At 39.2% G+C, this 25,239-nt stretch overlaps 1 protein-coding gene and 1 long non-coding RNA gene across 7 annotated transcripts in view; one reads left to right on the forward strand and one right to left on the reverse strand.

Annotated features, from left to right (window-relative positions):
• Positions 1-747: 747 nt before the first annotated feature.
• FCHSD2 (FCH and double SH3 domains 2) overlaps positions 748-25,239 on the reverse strand; it is a 296,103-nt gene continuing 271,611 nt past the window's right edge. For all 5 annotated transcript variants that reach the window (XM_078433111.1, XM_078433113.2, XM_078433114.2 and 2 more), the window contains 7 exons: positions 12,536-12,670; positions 7,151-7,234; positions 6,854-7,031; positions 6,335-6,555; positions 5,257-5,386; positions 5,032-5,114; positions 748-2,879 (listed from right to left, as the gene is read on the reverse strand). In XM_078433111.1, the coding sequence (XP_078289237.1) occupies positions 2,796-2,879; positions 5,032-5,114; positions 5,257-5,386; positions 6,335-6,555; positions 6,854-7,031; positions 7,151-7,234; positions 12,536-12,670 (915 nt within the window). In that variant the 3' untranslated portion in view covers positions 748-2,795. The remainder of the gene's footprint in view (positions 2,880-5,031; positions 5,115-5,256; positions 5,387-6,334; positions 6,556-6,853; positions 7,032-7,150; positions 7,235-12,535; positions 12,671-25,239) is intronic.
• Positions 7,230-14,689, forward strand: LOC144612923 (uncharacterized). 2 transcript variants are annotated; one of them, XR_013550129.2, is made up of 4 exons: positions 7,230-8,129; positions 11,815-11,865; positions 14,095-14,180; positions 14,449-14,689. It is a non-coding gene; the product is annotated as an uncharacterized LOC144612923 (long non-coding RNA). The 2 variants fall into 2 exon arrangements; XR_013550130.2 differs by having other exon boundaries at positions 14,452-14,689.

The following is a 25,239-nucleotide window of genomic DNA, read 5'->3' on the forward strand; positions in this document are numbered from 1 at the left end:
ATCCTTCTTGGATCCACAGTGTTATCCTCAAGTTTCCATGAGGATGTTGAGGCTCAGTTCCCACAGTTGTCAAGTGAGAGCCAGGACTGAACTCAGACCTTCTGACTCCACAGTCGATGCTGTTGTCTCTTATGCTGCTGGTGGGAGTGTTAACAGACACAATCATTTTGGAGGCCAATTTGGCAAAACCTAACAAAACTAAATGTCCATATAGCTTTTTTACTTTCAAATTCCATATTTGGGAATTTACCCAATATTTTTACTGGAACAAATTTATAAAGAATCATGTACAAATATGGTAATTTCAACTTTCTAACAGCAAATGGATGGATACAACCTAAACGTCCATCACTATAGGAGGCTTAAAATTGTGATATATCCAAACCATGGAGAATATAGCCTTCAAAAAGAATGAGGTAAACCTACTAAATATATAACCCCACATATGTAAAAAGGTAATGTGTACATGCATGAGTTTTATGTACAGAAAATGTCTGGAAGAATACATATTGCATGTGCCCAGCCCTGGGAAGAGGAGAGCTGTGGGGCCCCTCCCCAAACACATTGAGCCTTGGTCCTCCGTGTGGCTGGCTGGCAGCAAGAGGGACTTAGCCTTTAACTGGGAATTCACTTCCCTCTCTGTTTTATGGTTTAAAAAAGGAGGGCCTAGGAATATCTTTATAAAAAAGCATTGTCTATTTGGAAGGTCTATTTACCTAAATCTTTTTATAAGGAAACTTAGAAAACTTAATTCCATTTTTTTTTATTATTCAACATTTTATACATAATAAATACAAACTTTTTACAGCCACTGTAAAGAAAGCACATCTGCACAGAGGCACTCCCTCCAAGCCTGGCCCTGTGCACTGTGATGCTTGATTACATGTCCTGAAGGGAGGGGTTCTTTTTAAAAAGGAGGCATATTTTTACAACTTTGTTTTTTTAAAATAAAATTAGCAGCTCTTCCAAAAAATATTTTAAAATATAACAAAAGATTTCAAATAACTCTCTGAGAATGTGGAAAATCCAGATTCAAGGACAATTTGGCTAGCTAAAGAGAGAATACAAGACTGGGTAGCAAGAACTGCCTGATTTAAGCACTTGGAAGATTTTATAAAGTGCTTTGAAGATTTTTAACATGTCAGAGAACTTTAAAATCTTAAAAAACCACCCTTTTAATTTCTTTTTTAAACTTAAGAATAAGTTTGATAAACACAAAAAGACCTCAAATAGATCAACAGGTTAAGAAATGCAAAAAACGAAACAAAAACCCCAAATTACGGAGAAGACTCGTCGCTGGGTACTGTCACTGAAGTGATCAAATGACTAACTGAAGATTTCTTCAGCTATAACCTGACTTTTGGTCAAAAATCCCATGGGGACATTTGGCGAGCATTTCAAGTTTTAAAGATTCTTAGGAGGATGGAGTTTTCAAAGCATAATACAACTTTTAGATTAAATTCTGCAAATCTGATTTCTTAAACAAAAACAAAAACAAACCAACTGGCAAAATCCCTTCGTCCCTAGGTTCGGCACTCCCTATCTTCCACAGGAGGTGGAGAGCCGACAGAGCCCTACCCTGGGCCACCTGCCACCGTGAGCTTGCTAGCCTGCGGAGAAAGCTACTCTTGGCTCTCCTTGCGACATGGAGAACTTGTCTTTTCCTTATCAGTTTGCACTTGTGCAGGGTGTGCAACCCTTTAGTCCTTTTCCATGAGAAGCTGGTTTCCATGAGCCACAGGTTGTTCCTCCTAAGGAAATATGTCAGGTCAGTGGGACCTGGGAAGCTGCACTTTCGTGGGGGGTGGCCACCGGTCTAGAGCAGCCACAGGCTGGCTGTCAGGACTCGTGCACTGGTTTGGGAATAAAATGACGCGAGGGGCCTCCCTAGCAGAGAAGCTCAACAAGGCAAGTATGTGTCCCCAATTTACCTAGACACTCAGATTCTAAAGGTACTGGTCAGAAGAATATATGCTGCAAAAATTAAGATGAAAAATACCCAAATACAAAAAGAACATTAAATCGGCTCATTTCAGATCTGGAAGTTCCATTTCTGCTTCAGCCGCAGCCTCCTTTCTATTAAGTCTATGTGATGGACAAGATTTGGCTATTAGTTCAGCCCCTCCATATTAGCTCCACTAATACTAAATGAATGCCATAAATATTAATACAAAGGACACTGTTACTGTTTTAAATCTGTTAGTTGTGGAAGAGATGTGCATTAATGAAATTGGCGATAAACTCAGGGCAGTCCACTTTTTTCCAATAAGGTTTCACTTTTCTCGGTCTGGGGACTAACTGTGGGGAGGAGCCAGCCTCTCCTGAAATCCCTCCTTCTAATTCCTTACGTAGCCAACATGATCTGATTAAACTCAATCAGACGAGCAAAAGCCACTTGAAGAAAGATGAGGATCTTTGCCACATCCTTGTGGCCACAGTAATATACTGTACGAGTTCACATGATCAGTTTCTCTGTGACCGTGCCCTGAGTGAGTCCTGGTCTTGAGTCTCATATAAAAATGGACCACTGTTAGGCATGAGGGCTGTCCTCCTCTGCTTCTGGGGCCCACTAGGATTTGTGCTATGGTAGGAGAGATGACATAGAAAATGACAACAAAAAAAGGCACAAAATATTCAAAACGTGGGAGGAGTCCACCAGGCCACCCGTTCACATAATCCTCCTTGTTTTTGCTCCGTTCAAGAGTCATCATCATGCAAAGGTGCCTAAAAAACAAGAGTGGCCAAACACCAAGCCTGGCCTTGATTGTAGCAGTAATGGATGGGCAAACCCATCATCACACCAGTGTGATTTCCACATCCTCAATCTTCTCTGCTGGCCTTCGGTGGTTCTGTGTAGGTGGAGGGGGAGCTGCCCGGACCTGAGCAAGGAACAAATACATGGATTGTTAGCTCCCTGATTCAGTGCTTGAAGCATCCAAACCCCAACCAGTCATTTATCCATAGACATGGGTACCCCAGGGGTCTCACAAATGCTCTTAACATGAAAGCGTGTGCTTCCAACGTAATTCTCACTATTTCCCACACCAAGGAGTTAACTGTTCTGATGAAATGTGGAACCCACAAATCAGGGTCTTGCCTAGGCTGAAAGCTTCATGGGCACAAGAGTCACTGTAGCTCCAAAAGGCTCATCCAAAGCAAAGGCCTGGAGGTGGAACCCAGAGAGAGCAATGCTTGGGGAACTGAAAACCTTTTGGCCTGTCTTGGAAGGAAAGCTGCAAGAGATAAGACTGGAGATGTAGCTTGGGGTGAAGTCATGAAGAGCCTCATTAAGCCACGCTAAGGAAATCTGAGCTTTACTCTGTAGGCAAAGAGGAGTCTTTGGTGGAATTTTAAACAGCAGGAGCAGATATGTGAAAGGATGACTAGGATAATAGTTTGGAGAAAAGAGTGGAGGGCAAGAGTGAGCAATAGTGTAGGTAAGAAGACAATTTAGGAGGCTCTTGTAGTCATGTGAATGAGAGTTTATGTCAGCCTGACCTAGGAATTGGTGGGGGGGGGGGGCGTGGGAGGAGTGGGGCAGGGAGGAGAGAAGTGTGAGTATTTGATAGAGGTCTCCAAGGTACATGTGGCAGGAAAGGTGATGCCTTTGTGGGAGGCAGGGCTAGAAAGCTATCAAGAGTGAGGTCAGAGCAGTGGTAGAATGGGGGTTCCACTCACCAAGCAAGGCAATATGGAAGGAGTGTGTCTGGCAAGGTGGATAATTAACTCGTTGCTGAGTTTTGGGGCTTTGGTACATATACAGTGAAATGTCCACAAGGCTGAAGCTCAGGGAAGAGACTGGATTGGCAGTTATGAGACTAGGGGTTGTCAGTAAATAAATGGTTATCAAAACCATGGGAGTAGATGAGATTGTATGAGGAGAATGAGAGTGAATTTAATGACTTCAGGAGAAGCAACCCATGGACAGAACCCTGAGAAGCATCAGCAGAGATGGGCTGAAGCAGAGAAGCCCATACAGGTCAATGAAAAGGAAGGGCCAGAAAGTAGAGAGCAAACCAGGAAAGGGCAGTGGAACAAACTGGCTCACTTCTCCTCATTCTCACTCTTATCCACCAGTCTATGTCGCCATCTTGCTTGAACCACTGCTCCAGTCTTGCTTGAACCACTGCTCCAGTCTCCTAATGGCTCCCATGTCCCTTCTGCCACCTTCCATTCACTCTCACTTAGAAGCCACAGCAATGTTTCAAAATGGAAAACCAGTCACATCACTGTCCTACTTACAACTTTGCAATGGCTAAGAACCAAGTCCTTAACAAGGCACTCAGTACACATCTGCTGAATTAGCCAAAGGAAGTGAGTGGTTCAAGGAATGGTGTCAAATGCTGATAAGCAAGTCAAGGAAAATAAATGTACTGGATGAGTGTGGGAAAGTTATGACCTTGGAAGGGCTGTTTCACAGTGAGGTGGTGGGGTAGAGTGAGGGATGAGTAGAGGTGATTATTTGTAAGAGATTCTCCTTGAGAATAGAAGCTCTTAAACCTCAAAAGGACATGAAATATATCTCATTTCATCTCTGTGTTCCTCATATAGAGAAATATAAGCTTGGAAAATAATTTATCAATAAATGTTTGCTGGAAAAAAACTGCTTGTTTCACACTTAGACCACTTTAATGCTTGCTATAATTTAAATACACCTTTCGTAGCTATCTCACCATAGCTCAGTAAAAAAAACTACCAGTCTAGACTAGACCTTCCAAGATGTGTTGAGTTTTTAAAAAATATTTATCTTGAGAGAGAGAAAGAGAGAGCACTCGAGCAGGGGAAGAGGCAGAAAGAGAGGGAGAGAGAATGCCAAGTAGGCTCCACGTGATGCTTAACTGACTGAGCCGCCCAGGTGCCCCTGCGTGTATTTTTACAGACTTTGTTTTCAAGAGCTCTTTTTATCTTCCCAAACTCATATGATCCTTGCGTGGGGGAATCAGCATAACACAGAGGCCACAGGGAAACATTAACTGCTAACTTTCCATTTGGAAGAACCGCATTCTATAACAGGTAAGATAAGAGACTTACGGGTCGCAGTTTGCCATATGAGGTCTCAGGAGTATGCCTTGGTGCCTGTGAGCAACCCGGCGATTCGGTATGGAAGCTGTTTTCTAAGGGAGGGAATCAAGCAGCTCGTTTTATTTGTGTTGTTGGGCAATAAAAATGCTAATAACAAATCTGTTTGCTCTTCAGGTAAACATGTGGATTTCTGAATAAAAATGTATTTAGATCCATGCCCAGGAAAACCCTTACCATTTGCTGAGGGAGAGCGTGGGAAGTACTGGGAGCTCCTCTTATCGGGGCTGGGGTAAGGGCTGCTGGGAGGCTGGTCATACAGCGGCAGTGGAGGCAGGGAGCCTGGTGGCTTGGGAGAAGGAGAGATCTGCCACAAAGGAAAGAGGTTACAAAGTGCTCACCTCAGGAAGCTTGAGAGGCAAGTTGGCTTCCCTAATTCAGACATGTTACTTTTCTCTGCAGCTAAGTTATGACTATCAACAATTTTGGTCAGCCTCATCAGAAGCACATGAACTTAGAATAACCACCACAAATCCCAATTTTGTGATGCATTTAACTTTTTCTCCTCAGAGAGCTCATTATACTACTGATTTTAGTCAAACCATTCTCTAGAGTTCTACTGAAAACACACTAAATCAGTCAATTCAATAAATCTAGTGAAGAAAAAAAAGGGGACAAATTCTATTTTTTTGTGTTAAGAAAATAATTGGCTGTTTTCGACTTCCCCAAATTTTGTAAATGTCAGACTAAGTGTTCACAATACCACACACACAAGATGGGGAGACATGTTCCTTATGGTCCTGGGCCTGCCAGACCTGCTATGACAGATCTGAATTAGGGTTTCCCGTAAAGGCAAGTTTTGCTATGATCAGCTGAGCCTAGAGCCGTATGAGTATAATGGGGCTCTGCCATTAGTCCTCTGAAATGGACTGGCAGGCAGGCTCTGACAGTGGTGGATAGAAAGCAGTATTTTTACTATATAAACTAACTGCAGAGACAATAAATTCCCTCTCTGGTTTCTTTCTTTCTCTCTACCAAACCACTTTTATGTATGTCACATACAACTTATCATTTTGGTTAACTGATTCAGAGAAAAGAAAGTGGGCAAATGGAGGTGTTATATGGCCATTACCCAAGAGCCAGGTTGATGAGTCTCTGCTTTTCCAAACTCAATTTTTTGCATAAACGTGGCAACTGAGGACTGGAGTGGGGAGGAGGGGCTGAGATTGCAGCCTGTGTTTGCATGGGTCAGCCACCTCTTGGGAGTCATTTTCTTTAACCAGCTTTTAATTCAGCTTTCTCCCCTCTCATGTACCTGAATCTCTCTCATCCATGGAGTGTCACCATTTTCTGAGGCTGAAAGTTCTTCCACTAGCACCGATGGGAAGACTCCAATCCGCCCACTGAATTCCCCTTCCCAGAAGCCATCGTCATCCTGGTTTTCTTTGTTCAGGATTCGGATGATTGCCCCCTCAGGAAAGGATAACTCATCATCTGTTTGGCCCTCATAGTCATAAAGTGCTTTCACGAAACAGACTAGGTAGGAAGAGGGAGAAAATGCAGTAAGAACACGGACAGCCAGGTTCCTTTTGCAACCACCCCTATGCTCATGTGGCAACTAAAAGAGCATCATACAGATTAAGAGTAATTTTTTTACTCACTGAAGATCAACTTCAGGGTTCTACCCTACAGGATAAATGTGACCAAATTATGGAAAATATATCATAGAATAGGAATAAAGATATGCTTTTTAACCTACGGAAGGCTGACTCCAGGGTAATACCGTTTAGGCCAAAATGTGACCAAATAAAGAGTGCCTTGTTTCAGTCTTTACCACTGGCATCTCCGTTGAGGCTGCCTGAAACGAGCTCGGCCTCCGTGGAATTGCTGGATGTGTGTGACCGACTGTCCAAAGCAGCCAAGGACTGCAGCATGCTCAGTAGACTGTTCGAGGTGGGAAACTGTAGGTACTTTTCTGGCACATAACCCACTTGGCCAACTTTATTTCGAGCCTGAGTAAAAGACATGTGACAAAATAGGTTTGCACACACAATCTGGACAGGGCAAAACAGGAACCAAAACAAACTCCTAAAATGTCACAAGAAGGGGCGATATGAGCAAAGGAATATACCTTTACCCAGTCTTCCATATCTCCATCTTCAATCACTTCTAACACCTCATGTTCCTCAATGGTCAACTCATCTGGTTGAGAAGCCTGCAATGTAGGATGGTCATGGACAAAATTAAAAGGTTAGATAAAGAGCAGATGTGCGCTGATCATAACAAAAACTGGGGATCAAAATATTGAAATGATTTTGAAAAACATACCAAACATAAAAATTTAAGTGTTGTAAAACTATCGTAATGAGGTGAAGTTTTACTTTAAAAAATTAAACAAAATAAAGCCACAGCAAAAACTGGAGAAACGGAATCCTCAAGAGACCATCAGGTGCAGTGAACATAGCACTCTGCTGGAAGCAGGGGACCAGGGTTCCAGCTCCAGCTTGTTTCTATTGGTTATTCAACTTCTTGATGCCTCCATTTCTTCAAAATGACAATCCTGCCATTCTGGGGAGGATGAGGGAGTCAATGTGGGATGAATAAGCTGAGAACCATGATGATCTGTGAAGCACAGGCACAGGAGCAAGCACTGAATTAGAACGGCACCCGAGGGCTACCATGGAGGCGCAGGCCGTGAAAATGCAGAGAACTATGTACATGGATTGGATGACAGCTTGAGCAGCGCCTAGAACTGATCTGGAATCACTGTGCGATAAACAATGGCCAGGAGAATTAGAGTTGCAGGAAAGAAAATGGCTGAGATTGTCCACAATTTGGATTTATTATGCTCTAACTTAACTGTGGAGAATGGGCTGATCCACTTAGATGCTTTTGTACAGGCTGCTAACTGTGATGGTTTTATGGTCTCTGACACAGGAGTTCACTAGCGCTGGCCACCCAGATACTGCTCCCGAGACTGCAGAATCTGAGTGCAACCTCTAAGGGGCTCAGCAGAGAGGCTGGAGAGAAACCGTGTGGCTTTGTTTCCTAAAGAGACTTGCCTGTCACATGTAACAGGGTGGGGCCTGCTAGCATCTTCTGGTTCTCTGGTGAGCAGTCTTAAAAGCATTCCCCAAGTCCCAAGATTAGTAACAACTATATAACCAAACTGTAAGACCCTACAGTTTTTCAAATCTCACAATCTCAATGTGTAAAGTATCTCCAGGTTACACAAGCAAAAAATGGGTCACATTACTAAGCCTCATTTCCCTTTTTGTGTACATTATAATACTTTATTAAACCCAGATTCTGGATGTTGCCATAGCTGCTTAAGATGTTAAAACAGTATTGAAAATGGCTGACCAGTCACAGAAATACTCCAGGACCAGAATTTTAAGTAAATTACCTCTGATCTCAAAACATGAGGATAAAAGGCTCATTGATTCATGATAGCTTTTCCAGTGGGATTTCTTCACTAATCCAAAAACACACTATGCTTTGACTATGCCATGAAAAGGCACCAATATAACAAAAACATTTTCCCTAATTCCATGGTAAGACTTAAAAAGTAACAACACAACCTGACTTCAGTGTGTGTGAGAACCAAAGCAGGAAGGATAAGAACACCTTTAAATATACCGCTGCCCTTGTAAAAAAGTCATGGAGGTCCATGCAAGTTGTTCAGTGCTGTTATAGAATATCAGCAGACACCAGCTTGATCAGACCAACCCCAAACAGTAATCAATGCTTCCACTTGACATGGTCACGTCCTCTGCATGGCAACTCAAGACTCTACAGAGTTTGGTCACCATGGTCTCTCACAGCTTTGGCCCCATACACTATTGCCTCTTCTCGGAACACACCATGTTATTCCTTGACTCTATGCTTTTACCAGACTGTTTCTTTTTTCCAGCAGGCCCTGCTCTCTCTTTCCCATCTGGCAAACAGATTTAGATTACTGTGGATTCAAGTCCAGCTTCAGTCTGTTTCTAAGGGCAAGTGTCCATAAGATCTCTCTGAGCATCAGTTTTCTTTTCTATTCCTATTAGAATGTAAGCTCCATGAAAGCAGAGATTTTTGTCTGTAATTGACCAATGCCATGTCCTCAAGCTTAGAAAAGAACAGGACGGTACACGGAAGGTACTCAATTAATATTTGTTGATTTAATGGGTTTGTTGATAATATCTTCCATATTGAGTTATTAAAGAGATTAGAAAAACATAAATATGGTACCAGGCATACAGTATTTCACAAATGGTAGCTATTAGAATTACTCATGATTTGAGGCCCAGCTCATATGTTTTTCCAGACCACTCCCAAGGAGCTGGTTGCTTCTTCCTTCTTTTGTTGTAAGGCTTTGCACATCTCTCTAATGAGAACTACCATGGCACTCTACTTAGTTGTTTGCCCTTGTAGGGTTCCCACTAGAATGACTTATGCAGGGAATGTAATTCTTCTCATTTATCCCAACTGAAGTCAGCAAGTGGTCAGGAAATGTTTTTTAAATAAACACGTGGTCTCACACTGCCCCCTGAAATCCTAATATCCAGGGACGACCAGAACTGTAGAAGCGGCCAAGTCCTCCATTCCCACCACTACCTCTCTAAATTTCCTATTTTCTTTGAAAACAGTATACTTTTTCCTGATTATAAAAATAATACATGTTCACTGTAGAAAAGCTGGAAATATGCATAACTGAAATCTTAAGGTACACGAGCATTTTATTCTTCTGGCATAACATATCATTTCTTCTTACATAAAAAAACTTCCATTAATATAATTTTTAATTATCTTCATAATATTTTATGTTTACTGTTACGTTATATGAATGGTTAATTTATTTAACAATCCCTTGTTGGATTGCCAACTTTCAGCTATTATAAAAATAGTACTATGATGAAAGAACATTTTGTGTCCAAAATCATTTTCTATACTGTGATAATTTCCTTAGGATCTATGCTATTAGGGTTAAAAGTTATGAGCATTTATTTATTTTTGAGAGAGAGAGAGGGAGAGAGAGTGAATAAGCAGGGGAGGTGGGGAGAGGAGGAGAGAGGGAGAGGGAGAGGGAGAGGGAGAGGGAGAGGGGGAGAGAGAGAGAGAGAGAGAGAGAGAGAGAGAGAGAGAGAGAGAATCCGAACCAGGCTCCAGACTGAGCTGTCAGCACAGAGCCTGACACGGGGCTCGAATTCACGAACCATGAGATCATGACCTGAGCCGAAGTTAGATGCTTAACTGACTGAGCCACCCAGGTGCCCCAAAAGTTATGAGCATTTTTAGTCTAATCCTTAAATATAATGTTTCTTTGTCCTCACCAGATTAATCCAGGCCTGCTTTGCTGGTCTGGACTATGGGAATCACCATTAGGCTTACAGTTCATTTCTCTCTATTCTAATCTATCCCATATATAAGCATCTATACCATGACCAGGGTTTACCTTCTTAAAAGCCCAATCTGATTTTAGGACATCCAGAGGTCCCTACCAGCCAGGATAAAAGTCATACTTTAGTCTGGTCTCCAAGGCCCTTTACTCTCTGACGGCAAACATCTTTATTTCCAGCTGCTCTAATCCCCACACTTGATGCTCACCCACCACCGAATGTAACATTTCCTGAACATCCCATACTCTCATCAAACTGTGTCTCTTATCTTTTATTCTTTTTGCTTAGAAGGTTCTTTCCCTTCTCACCGTATCTAGTAAGATCTTACTCATGACCTAACTGAAATGCCACCTCATCTATGGAATTGCTTCCAACTATCACAGGAAAAATTAGCCATTTTAACCCCTACTATAAATGTTTTCATACGTACTCTACTTTTCAGCTTAATATTTATTCCCCCCAGACTATCCATCTGGGGAGGCAGCAGGAATTGTGTCCACTAATTCTTGCATCCCTGAAACATATCACATACTGGGCACTGAGTGACCGTTCAGTGATTAAATGATTAAACAGATTTTTATAGTCCAGTTTACTATAGAGACATGCCTGGCATATGTCAATAGAGGGGATGTTGGATGGATGTGAGCTATTTATAATCACTCAGACACTCGGGACCCTCTCCATTAAAGGACCTTAAATTTTAATTCTGGAACTTCAAAGTAAATATCATACTGACAGGTGAGATGGGAAAACATTCCCAACCCTACTTGTATAATACTCTAGAACACCTTTCTAAGTATCTCAGCAGAAGATTTGAAATTTTCAAAAGATTATCAAAATAGTTTATTTTGAAAAAGAACTCCAGCCCTTTTAGGAAAGAGGAAGTATTCTTTTTTTTTTTTTTTTAAAGTTTATTTATTTTGAGAGAGAGAGAGACTGAGTATGTGTACACAAGTTGGGTAAATGAGAAGTCAGTTATATATTTAGGTGGTCAGGGGAGACCTGAGGAGAGGCTCTATTTGAGCTGAGCCTCAGTGAAGGGCAGTACGCAGCCAACCAAGATTTGGGGAAAGATGTTCTAGGTGGAGAGAGCAGTGAGTGAAAAGTTGTCAAGTCAGGAAGGAGCGTGGTGCCACAGTGGCTAATGTGTGGTGACTGGGCTGGGTAGGGAAATGGTCTGACATCAAGTTAGGGAGACTGTCAGGGGCCAGATCAATCTGAACACTATAGACTCTAGTGAAAAGTCTGTTTTTCTATGTGTGATGGAAAGCTTGTAAGAGGTTTTTAGACAGGGGAATAAAATAACCTCCTTTATGTGTTAAAGATAATTCTGACTGAAAAGTGGACAATGGACTTTTGGGAGGGAGGCAAGTATGCAGAAGGCTACCAATTATGTTTTTTTTTTCTTTTACAGTAACTGAAGCAGTGGCCTAGACCAAGATGGTGAAAGGCGAATGGGCTCAGGGTATGTTTTGGAGGTAGCATCAAGAGGGTTGGTCAATGGACTGATGAGGGGAGTGAAACTCAATTTATTTTGTGTGAGTAAAAAGTTTATGTGAAAGCAGAGCAGGGGTGAGACAGACTAAGAACTATTATACCAAATCAAGTTTGGAAATTCTGGCATCTTTTTATCCAGGTCCCTACTTACTATGGAAATAAGAGGTGGTCATATTAAGACTAGGAAAGGTAAAGTTTAACAAAACTGCTTTGTAAAACAATTTTCTTTTAATATCAAGTTTGAGCGTCATCCGAATGGAGGGTCTGTGCCAAAGCAGGCAACTGATAATAAGGGTAAGATTTCTATTTACTGAAAATTTACTAGATGCCAGGCACTATGCTAAATACTTTGCTATAAAGTGTTATTTCTAATCTTCAAACTAGCGCTATATATTACCTCCATAATAGAGATAAGAAAACTGAGGCTCACAGAGATGAAGGGACTAATCAGTATGGTCATATAGCTTGTAAGTGGCATTTTAATCCAGGCAGTCTGAGGTCAGAGTCTAGACTGTTCACTATGTTATATTGTCTCTAATATTAACTGAACACCGATTTTAGGGCTAGGTAGATACAGTCATGTGTGTCTCCAGCATTGCCACTATTTCAAATGAGCACTAGGTTACAGAAATACACACCTTGTAGGAATAAACAACTTTGCAGGTGAGTGGATAATTTCTTAAGGTGCCAGAAGGGCTGGAACTGCTATCGTCAAAAACATCCATGTTGTCTTCAAACTCTTCTCCTTCTTCTCTTTCGGGGTCTGCATTAAGCTGGGGAAAATTAGAAGCCATTAATTACCTAGCTTGCTTACTTCAAGAAAATGAGTGAAGCAGGAAAAAACACTTAAAACCTGACTGGTTCAAACTATTAATTACTTATTCAACTGCACAGAGAAAAACGTATCTATTCTCTCTTGCATTTTTCATGTTATGAAAGGGCCAAGTTCTTTTTTTTTAAGATTTTATTTTTAAGTAATCTCTATAGCCAACACGGGGCTTGAACTTACAACCCCAAGATCAAGAGTTATAATGCTCTATCAGGCCCTCTGAAAGGATCGGGTGTTTTTGTTTTGTTTTTAAAAACCAAGAGTAAAATGTCATTCAAATACATAAATGTTTATCCTTATCAGTATCTTTTCTCTTTTCACTGTTAAATACTAATAAAGACCTTTTACCATTTAAAAAAATGTTTACTTACTTTTGAGAGAGAGTGAGCAAGCAGGGGAGGATCAGAGAGAGGATCTGAAGGAGGCTCTGCACTGTCAGCACAGAGCCTGATGCGGGGCTTGAACGCACGAACTGGGATATCACACCCTGAGCCAAAGTTGGATGTTTAACTGACTGAGCCACCCCGGCGCCCAAAGGCCTTTTACCATTTTAAACTGATCATACTGGGAAACGTTAGAAAGATTTCTAAATGCTATCCAAGGATATGGAGAAACAGGCTTTCCTCTACCATTGGTAGAAATGTAAACTGATATGGGGTGCCTGGGTGGCTCAGTCGGTTAAGCATCTAACTTCAGCTCAGGTCATGATCTTGTGGTTCGTTGAGTTTAAGCCCTGCATTGGGCTCTGTGCTGACAGCTCAGAGCATGGAGCCTGATCTGGATTCTGTGTCTTCCTCTCTCTGACCCTGCTCTGCTCACAGTCTCCCTCAAAAATAAAAATAATAAAAACACTGAAAAGAGTTTTCGAAAAAAAAAAAGTAAGCTTATAATCCTTAAAAATATAACAAAAATAAACCCTACTGAAATTAAAAACAAAACATACCACTTGATCTAGCAATTTCACTTTTGTAAATATACTATGGAGAAATAAAGGATCAGGATGTAACACTATAGATCTTACTCGACTTACAATGGCATTATGTCCGAAAAACCTCATCATATGTTGAAAAATATCCTGAGTTGAAAATGCATTCAATTACCCTACTGAACATTATAGCTTAGCTTAGCCTAGCCCACCTAGGGCGTACATTAGACCTTACACTTACACTAGCCTCCAGTTGGGCAAAACCACCTAACACAGAGACTATTTTATAATAATAAAGTGCTGAAATCTCACGTAATTTATAGATGGTCCCCAACTTACTATGGTTTGACTTACAATTTTTTGTTTTGTGATAATGCAAAAGTAATACACTTTCAGTAGAAAACATACTTTAAAATTTAAATTTTGATCTTTTTCCGGGCTAGCGACATGGTACAATATTCTCTCATGGTGCAGCAGCAGCAGCAAGCTACGGCTCCCAGTCAGCCACAATGTCACAAGGGTAAACAAGGTATACTCACAACCAGTCTGTACCCATACGATCATTCTGGGGTTCACTCTCAGTACAGTATTCAATAATTGGGTATAACGAATGTATTTACCTAGAGTACTGTCCATGATACTGAAGTACAAATAGTATTTATATGAACACAAATATCTGACAGGGGGAAGAAGAATAACACAACAAAGACTGGAAATAGAGATGGCTGTTTTTAATATCTCTCTCTCTTTACAATCTGAACTATTAGAGTAAGCATGTCTTACTCTTTTTTTTCAAGTAGGCTTCATGCCTGGTGTGGAGCCCAGTGTAGGGCTTGAACCTACGACCCTGATATCAAGACCTGAGCTGAGATCAAGAGTGGATGTTCAACCAACTGAGCCACCCAGATGCCCCAAATATGTCTTACTTTTTAAAGTAAAAATCCAAAAAAGAGGAAACAAAACAGGCAAAGTTTCTTTGTTTCTAGCTACATATAAACATCTATTTAGCTACTTTTTCCCATGTTCAAACATCCGAAGGCACAAATGTTTACACATTAAAGATATAAGAAATGGATGGTCAGAATCAGGTCTCACAATAGACCGATTAACTGAAATATCAAATACCTACAATATGCTGAACACTGTGCTAGGCTCTTAGATATGAAATGGAGGACATGGTTTGCTTTGCAAAAGCTCATACTCTAGAGTGGAGAAGCCATCACAACTAAATGCTGAGTGCACAGGGGGTCCTGTGAATAGGAAGGTCAGAGAAGACTTCCTGGCATTCAGTGAGTTGCAAAGCAGAGGCCTCCTATACAGTCCACTTTTACTTTTTAGTGAATTAAAGTGATTTCTATTGAGCACTAATGTTTAAAACTGACTCTATTCTTAACTGCTATTTCCCTAATAAAATTCTATAGAAATGTGTGTGTGTGTGTGGAGGGGAGCGTTCTAAAAGAATAAGTAGCACATATTTCCTGTCAAATGTATTGCCTACACTTCACGAGCCCTCGTAATATTCTCATTATTTTATAACTATTATTGGAAATTCTTCCCAGCTGAGTCAGATAATCATGTGCCTCATCTTACAAATAATTTCATCTATGGTCAGTCAGGTCAATGACAAAATAGGCTCAAATCATGACCTTTCAAATCATCTCAGGCTATGATTCCGTTGTTCTCCAAAAAGGCACTGTGTCATATAAAAGGTGAGGATCACATGCTAAAAACTGCCATAAAATGTAAACATATCTACACAGAAGATACTGCTTTCATACTCTAGTAAAGGTTATAGACGTTAAAAAAACCCCACAACTGTGGGCATTGAAACAAAACAACACAAAACACCCGTATATCTATAAAAACTAAAATTAAAGCCAGTGTGGGTAGAACACATTTCCAAAAATATAGAAGGAATGTTAATATGCACTGTGCTTTGGCACTGGGAATCAATCCAAAACATTTTATCTTGGCAACACTGTTTGGTACTAAACATTCCATTCTTTCCCCTTTATTTTGAGTCCATTGTTTGAGTCTCAGAAGGGAATGAAAGGTTGCAGTGACAGCAAAAGGGGTCAGGGCCATGTGCTTTTGCATGGCTCCAGAAGCTTTCCAAAGTATGTCACTGTGGAACAACTTCTGCCTTTTCCCTCTTCCACCCTCTGTAACCTCACTGTTACAATATTTTCTTGACCCAGCATTTCTAAAATCACATTCTTCCTCTGTTTCTTAACAACTGCTCTCTTAGCCCTTTTCCTTCCTGTCACCTGACAGAACGTCAATTAAAACTATTCTTCCCAGCTGTGCTAATGTTTTTCCTTTCTCAGATGTTGTAAAATGCTTACTCTCTTTGCAAGGGCAGATAAGAAGCAGATTTCTGGGTTGGTATTATTAGCTATCTCCTTGTACTCAGCAAAACAACCTCTGAAGGGTTTCATCAACTTTATGGGACTGTAATGAATTAGAAAGCAATACTAGGTCCCTGGGTCTGACAGACTTGAGTTTGAATGCTGAGTGTGCCATTTACGGCTGTGTGACCTTGGGCAAATTACTGAACTTCTCAACTTCAATGACCTTATCTTATAATGAAGACAATTACTTCATATCATAAAGATTAAATTAGGTGACATATTTAAACCCCTAACACACGCTCAATACCTAGAAAGTACTTAAATCATTATCCTATTTTGCTCCTTACAACTCACTAGCAGAACCTCGGAGCTTCATCTGGACAAAGAAGTGACCATATTGAACATCATTCCAAATACAACACAAGTAGATTATAAAAGATAACATTGAAAATATCAGCAAAGTGGATTTCTGTTTCCAGATAAGATGGGAGGGACCAGATAAGATGGTCAGGGACCAGATTTAAACTCCTTCCAGAAACAACTAAAAAACTGTTCAAAATATATGAACCCTGGACATAATGCACTTAAGGACAGTGATCCCTGTGGAATGGGAAACAATTTCCTCAACTTAGGAAAGAGCTATTTAAATCCAAACTAATCAGAGTAAAGGAAATAAAAACCAGAGCAGAAATCAATACAAAAGACAACAGAAAAACAACAGGGGGGGAAATCAGTGAAGTCAAAAGCTGATTCATTCTTTTTTTTAAACTTATTTATTTATTATTTTGAGAGACAGAGAAAGAGAGAGCAAGTGGGAGAGGCAGAGAGGGAGAGAGAATCCCAAGCAGGTTTCACATCGCCAGAACAAGCCCAATGGGGGGCTTGAACTCAGGAACTATGAGATCAGGACCAGAGCTGAAGACTGACAGTTAACCGACAAAGGTACCCTGCTGAGTGCCTGTGCCCAGTCCCTGTTTGAGAATTCTCAGCAAAGATGGTGCTTCCAAGAGCCACCCAGGCACCCCGAATCTAGTTCTTTATCACATGAATAAACCTCTAGCAGAATGATCAGAAATAAAGTGTAGACACAAATAACCAATATCAAGAATGAGAGAAGTGATGCCCCTACAGATTCTCTAGATAACGAAAGAAGAATAAAGGAATATTATAAACAACTTGTTCCAATAAAGTTGGCAACTTAGATAGAATGGACAAATTCCTTGAAAGACACAAATGATCAAAATCCACTCAAGAAGAATAACCTGAATGACTCTATATCTACTAAAGACACCGGATTTGTTGTTACAAGAAAACTTCCATAAAGAAAACTTCAGGCTCAGATAACATGCTCTGATGAAGTATATCAAACATTTAAGAAAGAAAAATTCTACACAATTCTATATAAGCTTCCAGAAAATTGAAGAGGAAGGGATACTTTTCAAATTATTCTGAGACAACCATTATACCAAAACCAGACAAAAACATTACAAGAGAAGAAAACTATAGACTAATCTCTGCCATGAACAGAGACAAAAATGCTCATCAAAATTTTAACAAATCCAATTTAACAATTTCAATCAACATATAAAAAGGGTAATGTATCATGATACAAGTAGAGTTTATCAGTAATACAAAGTTTGTTTAATATTTGAAAAATCATCAATGCAATTTACCATATAAACAAACTAAAAAAGAAAAATCATTTCACAAGATTCAGCATCCATTCATATTAGTAAATTAAATAGAGGAAACTCCTCAATATGGTACAGGGCATCTACAAAAACCCGTCTGTTAACATCATACTTAATGGTAAAAGACTGAATGCTTTCTCCCTAAGTGCAGAAACAAGGCAAGAACATCCATTGGCCCTAAACTACTGGAGATGCTAACAGTTACAGTAGTAATAATATGCAGGTGACATGATTATCTACACAGAAAACCTACACAAAAGCTACTACAACTAATAAATGAGTTTAGCAAAGTTGCAGGATATAAGATCAATATGCAAAAATCAATTATATTTCTGTATGTTAGCAATGAGCAATTGGAAGTTGAAATTTAAAAAACACTACAGCACCAAAAACTTTAAAATAGAGATAAATCTGAAAAAAGATGCAAGACCTATACACTGAAAGCTATAAAACACTGCTGAGGGAAATTAAAGTTAAATAAATGGGGAGGTATTATGTTAATGGGTTGGAAGACTCAATATTGTTAAAACATCAACTATCTTCAAACTGACTTACAGATAGATTCATCACAATCCTATTTTTAAAAATCCTAGTAGGGTTTTTTTTGTTTGTTTGTTTGTTTTGTTTTTTTTTTTTTTGTAGAAAATGGGAGTTTAAACTTATATGGAAATGCAAAGGACCCAGAATACCCAAAACAGCCTTGAGAAAGAAGAAAGCCGGACGTTAAATATCCTGGATTTAAAATTTAAAAAAAGAGAGAGAGAGGGAGAAGAAAGTTGGAGAATTTACACTACCTAACTTCAAGGCTAATTATGAAGTTACATTAATCAAAACAATGTAGCATTGGCATCAGGACAGATAAATAGATCAACAGAATGAAACAAAAAGTCCAAAAATAAACCCACACATATATGGTTAATTGATTTTTGACAAAGATGTGAAGGTAATTCAGTGGAGAAAGGGCAGTCTTTTCAACAACAACACAAAGGATATACATATACATATATACAAAGATTAACTCAAACTGGGTCACAGATTTAACTGTATAACCCAAAACTATAAAATTTCTAGAAGAAAATATAGGAGAAAATCTATATGACCTTGGGTTTGGCAAAGATTTATTTGTCAAAGAAATCATAGCTTGTGAAAGCTACCATACCACACCACAGCATGGTCCATAAAAGAAAAAAAAAAAAGTAAGTGGGGACTTCATCAAACTTAAAAATGTCTGGTCTTTAAAAGATACTGTTAAAATGAAAAGACAAGCCATAGACTTGATTTGGGAGAAAATTAATCATCTATCTGATAAAGGGTTTGTATACAGAATACAAAAAGAATTCTCAAAACTCAATAAAAAGAAAACAAGCAATAAAATATAGGCAAAAGATCTGAACAGACACTTCACCAAAAAATATATGCAGATGGCAAATAAGCATATGAAAAGATGCTCAACATTATCGGTGAGATACAAATCAAAAATATAGCGATACACTACTGCACACCCATTAGAATATCTAAAATGAAAGACCAACCATACCAAGTGTTGGTGAGGCTGTGAAACAACTAAAACACTAGCACCCTTTGGATGGGCATGTAAAATGGTACGACCACTTTGGAAGTTTCCTAAAATGTTAAACACATACCCACTGTCTGACCCACTCAAAACATAAGCAGTTTTACTTGTAATAGTCTCTCCAAAACCCAAATGCCCATCATCAGGTGAACTGATAAACAAACTGTGGTGTACTCATACAAAGAAATACTACTCAGCAATAAAAAAAAAAAATCAATTATTGATGAGCAATAACACGGATGATCCTCAAAATAATCACGTTGAGTGAAAGACCAAAAATTTAAAAAAAGGTACATATTGTATGATTCTGTTCATACAAAATTCTAGGAAATATAAACTAACCCACAATGGGAGCAGATCAGTGGTTGACTGAAGGGCTGGAAGGAGCATGAGGAAATTTTTGAGGGTGGTGGATATGTTCATTATCTTAATTGTCACAAGGGTTTCACTGCTGTATACACATGTCAAAATATATCCAATTGTACACTTTAAATATGTGTAGCCTACTATATTATCAATTATACCTCAGCAAAGCTGTCAAAAAATATCAGTAAAGCTTGAGAATTTTAATGGCAATTGGCCACGTAGTACCTGAAGATGTTATAAGATGATTAATTACATCAAAAATAGGATGTTCAATGATGATTCAACAGAATCATCAAAGGAAAAAAAAAGTATGGTAAAGAGCAGGGCTTTAGAAGCAGACATATGCGGGTTCAAATCTAGCTCTCTCCACTTACTAGCTATGTGCCACTGGGAGATATTTAATTCTTCCAAGTCTGTCTTCTCATCTGTAAATACATTCAGGACCATTGTGATCATTAATTGAAATAATGTATGAATGTGCCTAACATAGTACCTGGTACAGTAGAGATGCTTTTTTGTGAACTTCCTCTTTTTAATAGTATTTTAAGGTCAGTTGGTGGAATTAGACTGCTTATCTTCAGGTGTGGATTAGTATTTTTGAACATGTACTACGTATATGGATTTGTGTCAGGTACTTTACTTGTTGTTATGGGTATGCAGAAAGTTAAAGAACACAATACAGCTGGAGATACTTCTCTTAGAACTGAAATTCTCCACATCTTTTCAATGCCCATCTTTTGGTCTTGGCTGTTAGTGAGACTGGTTCTCTCAATCTGTGGATACAAACTCAGCAGACATTATACTCAGTTTGTAACTCCCGGCACTTAGCAAAGGGTCTCATGAGGCATGCAGGCTCCACACATGCTTACTGAATTGAATTAAATTGATCCTACTGAAAATATGAAATTTCAGTTTCAATAATAGTGTGGTCTATTTGGGTATGGAGTTTAATCCAATAACAAGACCACTAACCACTTGGAAAAACTGTAAATACGGAAGTGCCTAAAAATTTTTGCAGGTATATGCTATTATTTTCTACTGTTTACATTTATTTCATTACAAAAAGCCATTGTTTCTTTTCTTTGGGATCAGGACAAGCCAACAAACAGATTTTCATATTTCAAAAACAAAACCCATTATACTGCAAAGACTATTAGGCATTTAACGAGGCAAATGAGAACTAAACTACCATCCTGATGTTTAAAAATATTTAATTTCCTTGCCTTTCAAACACATTATTCAGCATGGTCTTCATAATGAGGAAAGTCAGAATTTATTTCTATGCAACTCTGCAAAATGCTCACGCTCTTAGGGAGGTTGCACAACAAAGTGGATGCCAGGATGTCTGTTATATAGGGGAAATGATAGGGGAAATGGCTGAAGATAAAGAAGTCATGTAAACACTGTCAGCTATAGTTTGAGAATCTAGGGGGAAAAAAAGAACAAAACCCAACCTTAAACGAAGAACTATAAATCTCCAACCTATGAATTCTACTTCTAAGAATCTGTATTATAGAAATCTATTCCTACTATGGAAAAAAGAAGTATGTACACATATATCTCTTTCAGAGACACTCTTTCAGAGTATTATTTATTTATAATATCTGGAAGCAATCTAAATATTGAACCTATAAGAGAGCAGTTAAGTGAATTATGGTATGCCTTCCTGAGGGAATACTACACAGACATGAAAAGAAAGATTATGAAGACTATCCAGCAAAATGGAATGCTAGATGGAAAAATATACAAAATTAACTTTATTATGACAAATATGGTTTTGTTTTTTTTTAAATTTTTTTTTTAACGTTTATTTATTTTTGAGACAGAGGGAGACAGAGCATGAACAGGGGAGGGGCAGAGAGAGAGGGAGACACAGAATCAGAAGCAGGCTCCAGGCTCTGAGCCATCAGCCCAGAGCCTGACGCGGGGCTCGAACTCTCGGACCGCGAGATCGTGACCTGAGCTGAAGTCGGACGCTTAACCGACTGAGCCACCCAGGCGCCCCTATGACAAATATGTTTAAAAAAAGAATAGAAAGAGGACAGAATTACATCAAGTTGCTAACAGTGGTGTCATAAGGACGGAGTTTGGGGTCATTTTTTTCCTCTACCTAACTTTCTAATTTTTTTCTAATCCAGTTTTATACCTTTTTCTATTCTAAAATTAATATAACTTCAAAATTAAACTGAGTATGGGTTTTTGAGTAAGAGAAGAAAGGAAAATAAGAGAAGGGAGGAATGACTGGCAGAAAGGCTGACTGGGCTACTGGTAGCAATCTAACCATAAGAGGTATGTATGAGCTCTAGTTTACCATCAGCTGAGTAGCTATATTAACAGACTGTTCTCCATTAAAAAATATTGCTGTATTCTGTGATTCTTTTTCTATGTTTCTTCCCAACCCTCTATCTGTACCACAGCATAATATAGAAGGCAAAAAGTTAATACTCAAGAAAGTATAGTTCCTTCCTTATTCTGTAAGGTAAAAAGACTATATATTTTAAAAACATTTATCTTCTAATAAGGCCCTTTACACTGTTAATGTGTAACATTAAAATTAACCATGTTTTCCCGATGGAAGGGAACTCTAAACTTGATGACTAATGCTTTTGTTGGCATCTATAATGGAAGAAATAATTTGGTCCCCAGATGTGTATTTCTGCTTCATGATCCTAGCCAGCAGCTGCCAGTGTGAAGAGAAGAGATACAACTTCTTCTAAATTACTTCAGTGCAGTCATTTAAAAGCAGGTTAAATAAATGCTGGGACTTCATTAAGCTGTTTTGTGCCCACATCTCTCCTTTATTTATACAGTAGCCTCCTTTCCTTATCAGCAGGAGATATGTTCCAAGACTGCAAGTGGATGTTTGAACCCACAGAAGTACCAGTAGGACCACACCCTACAGACTATGTTTTTTCCTACACATACATACCTGTGCTACAGTTTAATTTATAAATCAGGCCCAGTAAGAGATAAATAACAATAGTAGTAACACATAAGTTACAATAATATACTGTAATAAAAGTTTGTGAACGTGGTCTCTCTCTCTCAAAATATCTTATTGTACTGTACTTACCCTTCTTCCTGTGGTGATGTGAGATAAAATGCCTACGTGACAAGATGAAGTGAGGTGAATGACGTAGGCATTGTAATGCAGCGTTAAGCTACCACTGACCTTCTGACAATAGGTCAGGAGGATCATCTGCATCTAGACAGTTGCTTCCATGGCTGACCATGGTAACTGAAACCAAGAAAAGTGACACCATGGATAAAGGGGGCACTACTGGACTGTTAGTAGAGCTTCCACAAAATATATCCCTCAGCTGAAAGCAGGATGACACAAGCTCCATAATACTGACTAGAGGTAAGGAAGAATGCGTTAGGATTGCAAAATGTTCTCTTCGCAGAAAATGTGATGTTTCTAGATGAGCTCATGTCTTTGGACAGTTCTCAAAAACACCGAATTTATTCAACACTTACTACCAGAATGTACTACTCATTGACAGACTGTACTAGGCATATCTTCTTCATTTCCTTCCCTCACACTCAGAAGCCCTTCTTTATCTCATGTTAAAATTCTTCAAGGACTATCTCAACTGACAGTTCCTTCACGGGGCAAACGTCTTTCCTATTTTTCCACCTGGTATTAAACTTTTTTAATAGCATTTCACAAAATCGTAAGATTTTGGAGTTGGAGGGGATCTTAGATCATTTAACTTAACTTTCTCTCTGAAACACAGAGAGAAGGGTTTTTTCCAAGGTGTGTTGATGAGTTAGAAGTAGGCGTTTCAAGTTTGCCACAGAGGAACCCAGTCACACACTGCCATGGATCACTAAGATCTATAAAGGTCTGAGGTCTGTCTGCTCTACCAGCTTGCAAGCTCTTCAAGGAGAGAGACCAATTCTTGTTCATCTCCAATGTGCTCAGGAAGTAGGCACACAGGGAGGGGATAAATGCCTGCCCAGTTGATTTAGTTAGAAAAGATACTAGTCCAAGAGAAATCATGGGTTTATTGGTTGCCAACAGTGCTACTGAAGAGGCCAAAAGAAAGTGTGTGCCTGGGATTTGCTGTCATCCTAAATTCTGTACAACAAAATTACTTGAAGTAGATGGTAACTGTGACATTCAAAAGATGCATTAGAAAGAGATATTCCATGACATGGAACAACTCTATTGTATTAAAAACAGGCCAGGCTCTTCTATCCCTGACGTCAAGTAGGTGATGTGTGCCTATTTTCTCTAGCTGGATTACCATTAATAGTCAAATAAAAATAAACTTTCAATAGATTGCTTTTCCTTAAAATGCACACCCACACGCAATCTTTTTAAAATGCGCAAGCGTATTCCCATTAGAAAATCAGAATGCTATGTGAAAAAATTGACAAAACTTTCAGGAATGTTCTTAAACTTTAGCCAATTTCTCTCGCAAGGATGCCTTTTATCTGAAGGGCACAAGCGCTGAAGAGGCACTTTGGATACAGTAGGAAGTTGTGAGATTAGAGTTTTAGCTTTTAGTTTGCCACTATTCCATCTATTCAGCCATCCATTCTTTCATTTCTTCCTTCAACAGATTATTTATTGAGTACTTACTATGTGCCAGGCACTTTGCTGTGCACTGAATGAGACAGACATGGTAATTACATTCCAGAGAGGAAGATAGACAAAGAACACAAAGCAAAGATCGTAATAAATGCCATAAGGAAATAAACAGGATGAGACAGAGTAATGGGTAGGAAGCAGCAATAGGAATTACTTTAGTCTGACCAGCTACAGACATCATATATCCACTTATGTAATAACAGGCAAGTCAATGAACTTTTCTGGCACTCAGATCTCCAACATGAGGTCTAGTTTACCATCAGCTGAGTAGCTATATTAATTAAGCTATTAGCTAAGGTTGAACTGGATGACATCAAAGTGGAAAATGCCCTGGACTTGAAGCAAGAAAATGCTAGCTTGAGCTCTGACCATACTTGCACTGTCTCCCTGATGAAAAATACAGTGAACAGAGTGTGAAAGCCCTTGTGAATCAAATAATTAAGCCAGAGACTAAAAGTGTTCCTTTCTTTTTTCTTTTAAGTTTATTTACTTATTTACAGAGAAAGAGAGAGAGAGGCAGAGAGAGAGGGAGAGGGAGAATCCCAGGCACATGGGGCTTGATCTCATGAAGTGTGAGATCATGCATGACCGGTGAGATCATGCATGACCTGAGGTGAAACCAAGAGTTGGACGTTCAACCAACTGAGCCATCCAGGCACCCCCTTTTCTCTTTATAAGATTGTTTCTGACTCTCTGGATGTCAGTTTTCAGAGAAGACCTCTGAGAACTTCAGAAACACTAGATTAAAATTTTTATTCCATGACTTCCAGACAAGAAACATATCTACTTCATGATGGGATAAGGAATTTGGTAAAGTGGCACTAATAAACCAACTAGTGATAATATGTTCTTCACTGCATATTAAAAATAAAAAGCATGACTTTTTCCCTCTTCCTGCACCAAGTTCAACTCAGTGACAGGCCAAAGAAAAGAAACCAAACTGCTAGCAAAACCGTTATTTTTTCTTTTAAATTTTGGCTATTATCAGGTTTGGTGACACAAAGAAGAGC

Source organism: Panthera onca, chromosome D1 (genome assembly GCF_046562875.1).
Source record: "Panthera onca isolate mPanOnc1 chromosome D1, mPanOnc1 haplotype 2, whole genome shotgun sequence".
Taxonomy (NCBI): Eukaryota; Metazoa; Chordata; class Mammalia; order Carnivora; family Felidae; genus Panthera; species Panthera onca.